General features: G+C 40.3%; 1 protein-coding gene across 1 annotated transcript; it reads right to left on the reverse strand.

Moving 5' to 3' along the window:
• Window positions 1-2,139: 2,139 nt before the first annotated feature.
• ric8a (ric8 guanine nucleotide exchange factor A) lies at window positions 2,140-14,088 on the reverse strand. Its single transcript, XM_028172735.2, has 8 exons — window positions 13,921-14,088; window positions 13,699-13,838; window positions 12,758-13,229; window positions 12,000-12,205; window positions 11,503-11,641; window positions 8,377-8,617; window positions 6,583-6,794; window positions 2,140-4,850 (listed from the first exon to the last, which is right to left on the reverse strand). Exons 1-8 carry the CDS (start codon window positions 14,002-14,004, stop codon window positions 4,695-4,697), a joined length of 1,650 nt encoding a protein of 549 aa, XP_028028536.2. The 5' UTR covers window positions 14,005-14,088; the 3' UTR covers window positions 2,140-4,694.
• Window positions 14,089-15,566: the final 1,478 nt, after the last annotated feature.

The raw sequence follows: 15,566 nt of genomic DNA on the forward strand, positions 1-15,566 counted from the left end.
ATTTCTTAAAAAAATTAACGCCTCCTGAATTTCCTGGGCTAATATTATAAACTTATACCGTTTTAATTTTTCAAATAAATTTTGACAAGTATTTTTTTTACTTATACCAACTAGACTATATTTTAATGCATGTTTATCAGCGCCATCACATTTACTAAGCTCATTTCTTGTAGCATATTCAAGTCGTTTTTTTTTCCACTGGAGAAAATCGCCGGATCCCCATCCGCGCAGGGCTATGTGGGAGTTGAACCTCACTAAAAACTCCTGCCGCTCACAGCCGGCGCCCTATCCCGGACCGGGCCGGAGCCCAGTCGGAGTTATTGAGACGGCAGAATAGGATTTACGCAGAGCATATTACATCCATTCCGCCGATATTCAAGTCGTGAACATTTTTTGTCATCTTCACATTATTAGTTCAACTTCAGTATAAAATTGGTTAACACATCCGTCATCCGACTACCACCCTGCTCTTTTGAGTAGTTAATCACCAGGCTGTGATGACTTATTTTCTGAAAGACACGGCTCATGTTGAATCAATCTCAAAAACAGCTCTAATCGTATAACTGTTACCCTACCTTTCTAACCAGGAGACGCTACTACGTCGAGGTGGAAATACACACGACGCTATTATCTATATGAAATACGGAGACGGACTGGCATGGCAAAGTCTGCAATGACCCAACTGAGCAAAATTTGGAGAGACCGTGATATTACCCACCGGACTAAAATACATCTGGTCGGCACCCTTGTCTTCTCCATTGCTCTATACAGTGCAGAGACGTGGAGGTTCCAAGCCGCAGATAGGCAGAGAATCGACGCTTTTGAAATGTGGTGCTGGCGACGCATGCTATGAATACCATGGACGGCCCGCTGCACCAACATCTGTTCTCAAGCATTTAAAAATAGAGAAGACAACGTCTATCCACAACCTGCCTACTAAGAATATTGCGGGATTTTGGTCATGTTGCACGCAGGGATACCAGCAATTTGGAACGCCTTGTGGTGACCAGTAAAATCGAGGGGGAAAGGCCTAGGGGTAGAGGTCCCAACAGATGGTCGGACCAAATAGCGGAGGAACTGAAAATACCTGTCATCGACGCACTCCACCAAGCTAAAGAACGGGATCGACGGAGACAGCTGGTTGACAGAATCGGACGGAGTCACGATCCTCAGCAATGAGGGACCGATTGAAGAGAGAGATTATCTATAGGGGTTTACAACTTTTTTCCCCTACCTAATCGTTGAAAACTTAAGAGGCTATTCCAGCTACGCGGTAGGCGAGGCCACAATTATTAACACTAACCCTAGCAATAGCAGTGCTTTACTGAATCTACTCCCGGAACGTAATTGCGACCCACTACGAAGATAAATAAAGAGAAAGTCAGTAGGTTGAATATATGGACTAGGTTACACGTTAAACTTTCGTCGCATTTAACGAGAACGGTGACCGGTGCTTAGAGTCTATAGCACCGAGAATGGACCGGGAGGTTCCGAGCCACATGTCTTCATGGGGCTTAAAACGCGCTATCACATTCCACAAACGGACGGAACAATGCGGGAGTGAGGTGTTTGTGCCGGATCATAATTTTTTTTGTATCTTTATTTAAAATTGTAAATATATAAAAACCTACTTTAAAAATAAATTAGAATAAACCCACTGGGTTTGGTTCGCCAGTTCTTTTCGCAACTGTAGCTTTTTTGGGCTCGGAGTTAGAGACATGATTACCATTCGACAAAAATATCGTGGTGACATTAAAGTTGAAACCAATGAGTTGAATCTGAACTTTTACGGGACTTACTAGAGCTGTTCAATAAAAACTGATGAGTATGACGCAATAATCTTTTATTAGATGTTATATTATTTTTCGACGTAGTCACCTTTGAGGTTTATACACATTGTATATCTTTGTACAAAACTTAAAATTCCTTTTTTTTTAAATCTTCTTCCTGATCCCAAATCGTTATCACTACATATTTATTGAACACCCCTACTATTTTTCTTCATCGGTCGATGTCGGAAAATTGGTAGCTGCCCCAACACACCTAAGAGACACCATGCGTGATATTTATTAGGCTGCGAACGTTTTAAATATTTAATAGTTACTAATTATTCTGAAAATCTAAATAATAAACAACGTAATTTTATTTTTATCTTTATTCCATTAATAATATATATTAAATTAAAAACAATGATATAGCTTAGAAACAATATACTATGATTTCACACAACTATGATTTACAATACTATAATGTTGGAATTTAAATCAAAGAATTATGAAAACTCTACTAGTAATAACATATTTAACACGACGTGAACCTATATAATCAAGTATAAACAGGTAAAGGAATAGCACATTGTGCACCAGGGGAGAAAAGAGGAAATGTCCAACTTTTCTCCCGCGGTGCACATACTGTTTTTTCTCCTACCAGGCCGAAAGTTCGTGGAGTACCTACCGAGCCGGGGTCCAGGGGCGAAGCCCTGTCGGGAGTAGGGGGGGCGGAGGTATCAATCGATTTTCATTTGGTTTTCTTTATTAGACTGAAGAGTTCTATGTTAACAATAAAAGTACTGAAAATAGTAATTTTTTATGTTCAAGATGTCAAATAATTAATGCAAATGAATATAAATCTTGAGGTGTCAGTGATTACGGTCGAATTTCGATCATTGGTATACGTACACTAGTTATTACAAATACATGAAATCGAGCATACTCTAGTTGATATGAAATAAATTATGCGTGACTAGGCTATTATACTACTACAGTATACTATGTAAATATACAAATGGAAACATACTTTAAAAGTATCAAACTATACTATTACTCTTTTTAATTTATTAATAAAATTATTTTGATGTTATTAATTCATTTTCCGAGATGAAGATGATTAATGCTTATATTATTTTATCATTTAATACGTACTAAAAATTCATATTAAATATTTCTTGGAGTAGAATAAAATGTTACACAATAAAATATTTACTTTTTACTTATTTTTAAAATATCTATAATACATTTTTTTAAATTAGTACTTACATAATTAGGTTAGTTCATTACATCCACAACATAAATTATACTGACATTTTGAAATAATATATTCATACATTTTCCGAAAATAATTCACTACCTTTACATTTTCCATTCATTTACAGATTTTATTCATTCATTCGTCTTTGGCATTTTGAGTCCACTACTGCTGTATAAAATCTATATGGCATAAGGTAACACCTTTTTGTAACATCCGCACTGCTATTGAGTACATATTAAGCGGTAGGCAGCGGTTTGACTCTGGCATTGCTGAAGTCCATGGGCGACGGTAACCACTCACCATCCACCATGGGCCGTATGCTCGTCTGCCTACAAGGACACAAAAAAATATATATCGGGATTTCATATTTACATCTAATGTAGAAATAGTCATTAAAACTTGATTCATAATCATATAACCAGATACTATAGAAAAACCAGAATAAAGCGCCCCTTTAAGCTTTCAAATTATATTTATCACAGGCAAAAAGGAATCAGGCTAAGTTTTGTTAGTAGCATTAATTTATTAATACATATTATAATATAAATTAGATTAAAGGTTTTAAAGATAAATACTTTATAATATAATAGAGTATTTAACTTCTAGTTCGCCTCTTTTGGGTGACTTTTTTACCTGTCGTCCATAGGCGCATGACGGCCCAGTTTCAAACCGATATGAAGTGGTCATTGATGCTCATAGCAGCCCAGTCTCGACGCTGCCGCCCACCTTGAGGTCGAAGTCTCAATTGTATTGTTAGGAGTCATACACACTATGTGATTATCCGCAATACGTTGCGAGTTTCACCTACCGGTTTGCGATTACCAACCACGACGATGAAAACGAAAAATTTCAAATATGTACGTAAAAGAAGTTTCAACTATTTACTAAATTTACACACGTTACGTGAAAAAGAAAAAACCAAGAAGTACTGGATACATTCTTATTTACAAACACGAGGGCAAGCGTTTTGAAATATTCAAGACTATATAAACAAAGAAAACGGGTGCACTAGAATGAGCATAAACACGTTTGAAGAATTATTAATCATTTTAAAGGCATTTATAACGAAGCAAGATTTAATAAATTGCGAGCAGCCGGATATTGTGTACGAGCCCTTAGAGCGATTAGCGCGCCTTTCAAACTGACACTCGTGTGGTCTGCTGCATGATGATTGTTCACTTGAAGACCTTCAGTGTCGTGATGTTGAGCGTTATGGTAGCAAGAAAATTCGAGTAACAATCAAATTTATGTACTGATCAAAATTGTACTTATCGATTATGTTATAAACAGTATACTTCACCCGAATCACCCAGTAAGACAATAAACGATTTTACTTAAATAAATTAACCTAGAAAAATCAACGAAAAAGGCATGATATTTGGAAAAATAAAGTTTGGATTTTTTTTTATTTATTGCTTAGATTGGTGGACGAGCTCACAGCTCACCTGTTTGTTAAGTTGTTACCGGAGCCCATAGACATCTACAACGTAAATGCTCCACGCACCTTGAGATATGAGTTCTAAGGTCTCAGTATAGTTACAACGGCTGCCCCTGCCTTCAAACCGAAACGCATTACTGATTCACGGCTGAAATGGGTGGGGTGTTGGCACCTACCCGTGCGGACTCACAAGAGGTCCTACCACCAGTAAAAAGTGGATTTATTTTATTTAAGACATTGTCCTTTTCGGTAGATCCTCTCTGAGCTGGAGCACGTGCTCGACTGCCTGCAGTTGACCGTCTGCCCCGACCCGCGCCGGCTTCACCACGCCGGCGGTTACCATCTTATCGAACAAGTTGACAAGCTTCATAGCCTCGTACTCTTTCTGTAATTAAAGAAAATACATGTAGGATTGGTAAGAACGGAACGTATGAAAAGAATGTGAAACGGAGCGTTAAGATGTGAGTGAGAGAAAACGGAAAGAAAGAGAGATGAGAATGACAGGCAGAATGACAGAGAATTGGAAGATGGCGAAGACGGTTGAAAAATGAGTAAGACGTAATAAAAGTGTTAATTATTAATTATTATTAGAAGAGTAGATTTTGGAACAGGGGAAGTTTTATTCTATGCGCTGCGATCCCTATTCTACATACATTTTAATTATTATTTTTATTGCCTCCGTAAGCGAGCATGCTCGATTGGCGAGCGGCGTGATCCTAAAACTAGACGAAGGGATCTCGAACAACTTCTCAGAGCGAATTCTCAGCAGCCATTCTACAATTCTACAACCATTCTACAGCCATTATACAACTTATACATTATACAACTTATACCTAGTCAAATTTTGAAGTTATTCGAATTGCCAGGTAGGTACCAAGTTTATATATAAACGTACGTACCTTTACGTACGGTACGTATATATATAAAAAATCAATACTCGTCATACTGGTTTGAAAGAAAGAGTAGAAATGAATAGCATTATTATAATAAAGTTAAAATTCTGACGTCGTACGTTAAGGGATTTACAAATAAAATGTCGTGAATCTTATGATTAATTGAAAGGGGGTTTAGCTTAAAAAAATTAGCTTTGATTACAGAATATCTTTGAAATAATGTAAATGTTGAAAGTAAAATACAGTAAAAGCTTCTTATTCGCGCTTTCGTCATTCGCGTTTTCACAATTAGCGAATTTTAAATATAGGACTAAAGATTTCTTTATTCACGGATCAAATCGGTACATCAGTACGTACACACACTGATAAAGAGGATTCCAATATGCAAGTATCCAACCGAATATCCTTTGTAAACGTGTTATCAAATAAACTAATAAAAAAGTAAAATAAACCTTATTACACCTATTTTAAAATATGTTGTTAAATGATATCGCTGTTATATGCACTTGTTTTTTAATTTTTCATCTAGGAACGTATAATCCCGTATATGAATATAAGGATATGAAATATTATAAAAATGGTTGAACAATATTAAAATACTTAATTGTGTTTTCTGTACAACATTAAGAAAACAACATTTAATTAATTTTACACAGTATTATTGAATTAAATAAAACTGAACTCCTCTTTTTTTCTCAATGACAGAGATTTCAGTCAACCTATATAAGAAAAATCTTTTTTTTTCACTAAAAAGTCAAGGGTTTTATATAGAAACTACATAAAAAAAGGTTTTTCTTTACATGTAAATTACCCTTCCTGTTAGGATTAACGGTTTCTGTATTCGTGGCACATTTACGGAACATGGTATGTATACCTAACGAATAAAGAGCTTTTACTGTATGATGATGGCGTATAGTAGCGTGGTTGTGTAGTAGAGTGACCACAAGCACCGGTCACCGTCCTCGTTGAGTCCGTCGCTTGCGATGAAGGGCTCGACGAGCGAATTAACCCACAGACACAGCCCACTGAGTTTCTCGCCGGATCTTCTCAGTGGGTCGAGTTTCCGATCCGGTGGTAGATTCTGGGAAGCACTGCTTTTGCTAGGGTTAGTGTTAGCATCACTCCGGTTTGAGCCCCGTGAGCTCACCTACTAGTTATGGTTACACTGAAATAGCCTCTCAAGGCTATCAGCTTAGGTAGGAAAAAAAAGAAGTAAAATGTGACCTGTTCGTCCGTCATGCCGCGGAAGGGGTCGGCGGGCGGCGGGCGCGTGCAGCCCACCACGGGGTCCAGCGCGTGCGCGTGCCGGCGGTACTCCTCCGTTTCCGAGTCGGAGCTGGACGAGTACCGCGCGCCGCGCCCGCCCGCCAGCAGCCCGCGGCTCGCCAGGTGCCCGGCCGCGTTACCGAACCCAGTGTACTTCACCATGCGGCTCACTGTACGCAATCATTACTTCCTTCAGATACAACAATACACACCCTACGCTTGAAAGGCTAACGTGACTAACCTAGAATAACTGATTTATAAATAAACTAGCAGTACCCGTCCGCTTCGCTGGGCATTTAAAATTAACTGCATTATTTCTCACCCCCACAAAGATTCTCATCATTAACGCCCCCGCAACTGGTCTAGGGAGTCCAACACTCATATAAATATTAGCCTATCCGTTAAGCACATGTATTTTCTACATGGATACCAAGTTTCAAGTCAATCGGATGCATGGTTCAGTAGTTATAACGGAACATCCGTAAAAACCACTGTAGATTTATATATTAGTATAGATGATAGGCAATATCCATATTCGATACGCAAAAAAAAATTATTTCTAGGTCTATTAAAATCATTTCAAATCCTACAGCTAGATTCGTTAAAATAGGTTTTTTTTCAGGTATTTCAACTTTAAATTGGTCTACTGTAAATTTCACGTCGTCGCTTAGTCACGTTTGCCTTTCAAGCGTCGAATTATGCTAAGATGGACGAACAAGTAAATGGACTGGCAATAGTGTTCACCACTCGCAACCCATCTTTTTTTTTTGTTCATGGTCATCAGAGTTACCTTTAAACCATCTGGCGCTATAACTATGTATATCGAGGGGTGAAGGTTTAAGCAACATTGTTGCTACTTTACGATATTACAAGTGGATGGTATCATTAAGTTTTTTTTTTTTTTTTTATATAAAGGTACCACTCGTAACTCAATAAATATGATTTCAAAATAATTTAAAATCTCCTTTCGTTGTTTCTGTCATAGTTAATATTTAATTTCTTTTGTTTTAATAACTCAATCCTCAGTACTCAAGGCACACTCGATAGTTTAAAATTCTAGAAACTGAGCTGAGCGATTAAGGAGCTAAAAGTCGGCCACGAAACAAATGGGTTTTTAATTTTATTTAAACTACATAATGTACACTAATAATGATAAAGCATCAATGAAATCATCCAGTCGTAGTGGTAAATGTTTTGCGGCGTAATGGAATATAATATATGTATATTTTTTATCCACATCAAAATCAATACAAAAATGATGGAGTACTCAATTGTTTCTTTTAGATGGGTCGAAGAGCGCAGTGCCCGCCTGGTGTTGAGCGGGTACTGTAGGCCATACACATCAACAATGTAAATGCCACCACCCATCTTGAGACATGATTTCTATGTCTCAGTTTTACAGTACAACGGCTATAATATATATATAAGGTAATACTTGAGACTTTCGAACTTATATCTCAAGATGGGTGGCGCATTTACGTTGTGGATGTCTATGGGCTCCAGTAACCACTTAACACCAGGTGGGCTGTGAGCTCGTCCACCCATCTAAGCAATAAAAAAAAGCTAGATGTGTTCAGTGTGCTTAGTGCGAATTTTTAAAATTCTCGATACCGTAAAGCTTCCCTTCGTTTGCCGCTTGGGGCGCTGTTCCAACTCCATTCAAATCTTAGTTAACTTTTACGCGATCGAGAAGTTAAAAAACTCGCACTAAGCACACAGAATTAAGAATGAAATACTTGACATCAGTGGTACCTTTTTCCTTGCAGAGTACGAACAAGAACTCCGCTACCAAGTCCCTGACGCTGGTGACGGGCGTCGTCAGCAGCCGGCACAGGTGGTTCCGCAGCTCGTCGCCCTGCTCGGGGGGCTTCGACACGTCGCGGAGATGCGGCAGCACGGCTTTACGTAGGAACTTACGTTGGACGCGTACACGGGCACATTTATTGAGGACCGTCAATATCGGAGATAGTTTTTCGTACAGGTTCTGTCCCTCCTATAAAAAAAAAAAAAAATTATTGCCCTTGTAGGCAGACGAGCAAACGGCCCACCTGATGGCGAGTTGTTACCGTCGTCCAAGGACTTCAGGAATGCCAGGGGCAAAGCCAAACCGCTGTCTACCGTTTAATGCTCTCCACAAGCCTCGTTGGAAAAAGGACATGTCATAGCGCTCGGGAAACATCACAGAGGGGAGTTCATTCCAAAGCCAGATGGTATATGGCAAAAAAGATCTCTGGAATCGCACTGTGGATGAACGCAGTGGTTCTAGGTTCTAATATAGAAATAACTTAGCACCTTTTATAGGAAGTGTCATATTAATATTTCATCATAATCATCATCAGTCTATAGCAGTCCACTGCTGGACATAGACCTCTCCCATTGCATGTCATTGAGCACAATAATAATATTTACTTTTTTATAATTGATGAATACCATCATTTAACTTGAAAGTTAAAACTGAGTAAATTATTTTTAATGGTATGTTGCATGAAGATCGGACTACATAAACAAAAATTTCAACATGTGGGCACGAATTAACACACTTCAGATAGTGCTCAAATAACTTTAAAAACCAAGTACTTTATGGTAAATACAAATATTTAAGTATGCTGAAATATATGGGGAGGCAACTAAGTTTTTTTTTTTTTTTTTCGGGCCGAGGACCGTACCTCCTACGAGGTCCCCGCGCCTAGGGGGCGCGCGGTGTATGTAAGACTATACGATCTGCAGGTGTTGAGAGCAGGCCGCGGGCCCAAGGAATTTAGGGCCCACCCACTAAACGACTCCCCTGCACTCTTACACCCGGCGTCCGATCTCCGTCCGGGGTCAAAACCCAGTCAGAGTAGGGGGGTTCCCGCGGTTAACACTACAACCAGACACGCGGCGCCACCCCGAGGACGCCCGACCGACGGGTCGTCGAGGCGATAGTCGACGACCAACGACGTCAGTCTCCGCGGTACGGCGGCCCTACCAGGCCGCCCGGGCGATGCCGCTGGTGTTCTGGGATACCCCGCTAGGCCAGAACCAGCCTGCCGGGTCGGAACGCGATACACCGCCGACCGGGTTGCTCTTCCACAGTATGTTCGGCGACGACAGCGACGACGAAAATGCGGACCGCATCGCAGTCCGCAGCCGCCGACGCGTCGTCCCGTCCTCCTGGTGCCAGCGCGCTAGAGTGACGGTAGCGTGCGGCGCAGTCTCAACCCCCTTAGGTCGCCCCGTGACCATCACCGGGAGGAGACTGCCTCCTCATAGGGGCCGGAGCTGGACAAACGCCCTCCTCCGACCCCGGCTCGACGGCGGCGGCACGGCGCCGAGAGAGAGGAAGAGTTCTCCCTCTCCCGTTCCGCCGCCTCCTTCTGCGAGATGGTGGACTCGCAGAAGTCGAGCATCGCCTGCCAGGACTCATCGCTGCCGAGCATCGCAGCCACGACGGTCGGAAGCGCCAAGTCCGGTCCTATTTTTGCAACGAGGACGCGGCGTTGCTCCACGAAAGCGGGGCAGTACGCGAGCGTGTGCTACGCCGTGTCCTCGTTGCAGCCACTGCAATGGTGGCACTTCGGCGTCGGCTCCCTCCGGGCAACGAGGTGCAGGTAGCGACCGAAACAGCCGTGTCCCGTGAGCACCTGCGTCGCTCGGAAGGTGAGACGTCCTCGGTCGCGATTCACCCAGTCCGAGAGGACCGGGCGGATCGCCTCGACGGTCCGTCGCCCGTAGGCGGGGTCCGCCAGGCGGCGAGACTACGCCTCGAGCACGGCACGCCGAGATTGATGCTTCCGCGCTCGAACTTCCGCCGCGCCGGGACGCGGCTCCCCCCTGGAGCGGAGATCACATCGCCACGCGTAATCCGCAGCGAGCGCTTTCGCTTCCAGGTCCCAGGGAGGCGTCCCGGCGAGCACGCACGCCGCCTCGAACGAGACGGTGCGGTACCCACAAACCGCCCTGACCGCAATCGCGCGCTGCGGACGTCGCAACGCTGCGACGTTGTCACGGGTCAGGGCGTGGCACCATACAGGAGCCCCGTAAAGTGCCATTGACCGCACCATCCCCGTGTAGAGGCGGCGCACCACCATGTCGGGACCCCCGACGTTCGGCAATAGCCGACTCAGCGAGCCGGCGGCTGCCATCAGTCGGGGACCCAATCTTTCGAAGTGAGCACGGAAGCTCCAACGACCGTCCAGTACGAGGTCGAGGTACCGCAACCCGGTCGCCTCGATCTCGACGCGAACGCCTCCAATCACGAGGTGGGCCCCCTGAGGCGGCGCTCTCCAGGCCCCGTGGAACAACAGAGCCTGGGATTTATCGAACGCCACCTCCAGACCCAGTCTTCGGATCCTGCCGACGACGAAGGTCACCCCCCCCGCGCAGGAAAGACGGGCAGACTCGCGCAAGTCCCTACCCCGGGCCACGACCAAGGTGTCCTCCGCGTAACAAACTACGCTCAGACCCGGGAGAGGAGCGCTAAGAGCACCCCGCAGGACCCAGTCGTAGCCGATGTTCCACAAGAGAGGGCCAAGGACCGACCCCTGTGGGACACCGCGCTCGACGGGGAAGCGGAGCACCGCCCCACCGTGCCCGGTGCACATGACCGACCTGTCCTCGAGGTAGGACCCGATCAGCCGACGGAGATACGCAGGGACACCGTGATACTCCAGCGCCCCTGCGATCACCGACCAGGGCAGGGTGTTGAACGCATTGGCGATGTCCAGGGACACCGCCAGTGCAACCCCGCCCCGGCCGACAGCCTCATCAGAGAGGGCGTGCACGCGCATCACCGCGTCGATGGTCGAGCGGAGGCAACTAAGTATACATTAACTTTGACAACTACAAGAAACATTAACTTTCCTATAATATATTTTGTAATAACATTGGATTACTTACATCGCTAGCAGTTAGCTGATGTTTCAAAAATTGAAGTAGTATGACCAGTGAAGTCATATCTCTACCTTCATAAATATGGTCAGGCTTTTGTTTGTCTCCAATTTCTTCTGTCAGGGACATATAAAACAGTGTGTGGATGCTGAAATTTGAAAGTAGAAACATTGAACTGGTGGTTAAAAATTACCAGTGGTAGGGCATCTTGTGAGTCCGCACAGGTAGATACCACTACCCTTCCTATTTCTGCAATGAAGCAGTATAATGTATTTTGATTTCAAGGGTGGGGCAGCCATTGTACTTTAGAAATTGAGACCTTAGAACTCATGTTTCAAGGTACCCACCTTGTTGACATGTAAGCTGTAGATGTCTATGGGCTCCGCTAACCACTTAACATCAGGTGCACCCTGAACCCCTCCATCCATTTAAAAAATAATAAACTTTTATAATTTAATCTTTTAAACTTATTTTAATTGTTTTAATAGTTATCAAAAATATAATACCTTGTTAGTAGATTAACAATATTATTGATTAAATCTAAATCATTTGATTTGGAGGAGGTTTGTACAGTCAGTATCTTCCCAAGCACAGCCACCAATTTTGTAAATTGTTGTTTCTCTTTCTCTGTTGTGGGAGTATCTTCATTAGGCAATATTATGAGGTTAAATAAAGCCTTCGATAACTCACACACAATTACTCGATCTTCATCCTGTAAGAGAATTTAAATATTTAATCTTTTTAATTTTATGTAAAAATGCTTCTTTATTCATGTTTTAAAAGAAAATTTTACAACCATGTCAGATTGTTTCTTTAAACAAGATATCCCAAAATTTAATGATAACATTTGTAATCCATAATGCAATGAAACTTAATTTATATTAATTACTAAATTAGCAATGTTTATTACATTGATTTGTAATTTCAATTACTTAATGGTATAGTGCTAACTAAATGACAAGGATTTTTTTCTCTGGTATAACTTTGCCTTTCACCTGGTTTTCATTGAGTTTTGGAATACCCTGTATATTTATTTGTTTAATTAAAAGTATTCAATATCACTGATGAACAATTTACCTTATGAACAGCATTAACTGTTAATCATATTTTAATAGATTGTCATAAGCTTAATGTTATATGACAGGCACTACTAGCCAACATTTTTCATTTAATAATCACAAGTGTTCATGTTTAAAATTTTCTTATAACTAGGTATACATGCTAGGTTAACTACTTATTTCCCAACATTAATTAAAAAACTTACAGTGAAGTAATATTTTGGAGCATCTTCTGAATTAGCACTAACACTCGCCTCTTCAGAACTAGGTTGTAAACTTTCAGAGTATATTTCATTGAGATAATTAATCATATGCGTTGCACCATCCTCGTGCCTAAATTTCAACCTTATGTTTTCTATTAATGCTGTCAGTATGAAGATCAATTTCATATCATACTGCATTAACTCTTTTTTGTAAGGAATGTGTTTGCATATCTTCATTCGTGTGATAAGCCCATGTGCTATTCTTGTGTTTACACAAACATTACGAGCCAGTTCACTATTAAACGTAATATTACACAAACACTTCATAGCTTCAATCGCTACTTCTTTACAGGGCACAACTAATAGAGTTGGATTCTTTTCAGCAGACTCCATAGGCTCTAACAAGCCTGATTTGTCGATTAATGTTATGACCCATCGTTCACATAGAACATTTTCAATGTCATCTTGGTCACGGCTAAAATTATACATAAAATTTAATTTCATCCTACATATACAGGGTCTCAAGAGACCATTCCGAAAATCGAAATGGTAATTAGTTACTATCAAAAGTGAATAATTATAGAGACAAATATGTAATTATTTTACTTAAATCAATAATGAGAGTTATCATGTTAAATGTATTTTTGGTACACACAGCATAAAGCAAAAGCAGGCCAGCAAATTCCCCCTTGTTCGCACGAGACTATACATTTCTTATATCAATTGAATTATAATTATTTTAAAATGCCTATTATTAAAAAAAATATGATGGAAGGGTGTCTCGTGAGCCCGCATGGGTAGGTACCACCACCCTACCTATTTCCTATTTTCTTCTTTCAGAATCACCAGCTCTACTACATGGATTTTCAGGAATGGTTATTCCAGTTCCAATTGTTACAGTCAGTAGAATTTCAAAAAGATTATTATTGTTAGTTAACACAAACCTAAGAATCCTTAAAGCTTTTAAACATAGTGCATGTGTTGAAACCAAAGCATCATTTTGCAGGTGTTGAAAAAGTGTTGTCCACAGTAAAACTCTGTTAAATTTCTTCGTAAGTTCAGGAAATTTGAAAGTTTTTTCGTTCTGAGAAAATTAGATTATTAGATTAACATTCTGTTTGAATTACCAATATACCAAAGAATCCACATAAATTATTCTCACTCACGTCTTTAACAAATTTCCGTAAAATATTTGTTATCTCTGTTGAGCTCTTACTATTTCTCAGGTCATCAATTTCCATTTCATCCATTTTCTGGTCTGTAATTCAAATTTATTCACTATTTATTTTAAAGTGTACACTCTAATTAACTTATTAGACTACCAATACATAGATTATACACCTAATATATTTTACCAATATCAATAAAGTTTTTAAATAGAAATTTAGAATCGAATTATCAAATGCAAATATTGACACCTAATGTACAGTACGACCGACGTAACTTGGCGAGTCTGAATATAGCCGCAGGTCAACTTTCGCGCATGTACACTTGTAAAAAAAAGTGTTATTAGCATTCATTTTTTTAAATCAAAATACGAATTAAAATTTCCATATACAGGGACCAAGTACAAATAAAATGAATATCAAAACACTATGAGAGAGAAAGCTATAAAAATAACGTAATAAATTAAAGAGAGGTAATAAAAAAATAATAAATTAAGACAGAAAGCGGTAAAAATAACGTAATTAAATTAATTGGAAAGTAAGCCCAACACTGCCTTCAGTTGCGATCCGCTGTACTGTGCGTTGCGATACACCAGATCGTTAGCAACTCTAAATAAAACTGTCAACATCTTTTACGCCTTCTTCTTTTTCTTTTTAAAAAAAAATCAAAAATTATGTTTGTCGGCCGTCGATTTAAAACACTATTATGCTTTGGTGGCATCTTTGTTAACGAATAGTATAAATGCCAAGGGACACTCAATACTAAAACAAATTTAAACACAAACAATCTTAAAACTAAACAAAAAACTGAGCACTAAACAAAAACAGTATAATAATAACAAATCAATGAAAACTTTTGTAGCCGCCCGTACTCAAGACAGAGATAGCGACACGAACACGACACTAATGCTAGCGTGTGAGTGAGACACATTACCGCATACCGAGAATTACCGAATTTATACGATGTCAAGAAAAGGGATGTCCAATATGCGTGTTTGAGGATGTTGTTTAATCGATTTTTTTTCAAATTGATTAAAATTTATATAAAAATATATATTTATATTCCATTTTATAGGAGGTTTAAAATATTCACGAACAGTCCCTATTGTAGTAGTTGTTGATAAATAACTGATATTCAACTAAATCATGTCTTTCAACCAAGAAAATAAAGTGTTATTAGTTTTTTTTTTTATTAAAGATGAAGTCTCGTTTACTAACGACAACATTCAATATGTTTGTAAATCTCTTTCATTCATTATCTCATATAAACAAAAATCAATAAATTCCAAACCGATAAAAATCGATTGTGATATTTGATTGAATAAAGGGACGATTGTGTTTACATAGAGTCAATCCCTAGCCTAGACCTCCGCCCCACGCACGTTGCTCATACCACCATTTGGTTCCTAAAAACGTTTGTGCGCAGCCTTCTGCGCGAAGTTCGGACTCGCCAAGTTACGTCGGTCGTATTGTAATATCGGAGTAGCACGTTCGTCTAAGTAGCTTTAAAGACTTTAAAGTTTTAAAGGTACTTAATCAAATATTATGTATATCTATGTATATACTTAATACTACCTATTATAATGACAATAAGTTTAATATTATGTGTATAATCTATGTTTAAGCCACTGTTTTTTAAGGGATTT

The sequence above is a fragment of the Bombyx mandarina genome, chromosome 13 (genome assembly GCF_030267445.1).
Source record: "Bombyx mandarina strain Sakado chromosome 13, ASM3026744v2".
In the NCBI taxonomy this organism is placed as follows: Eukaryota; Metazoa; Arthropoda; class Insecta; order Lepidoptera; family Bombycidae; genus Bombyx; species Bombyx mandarina.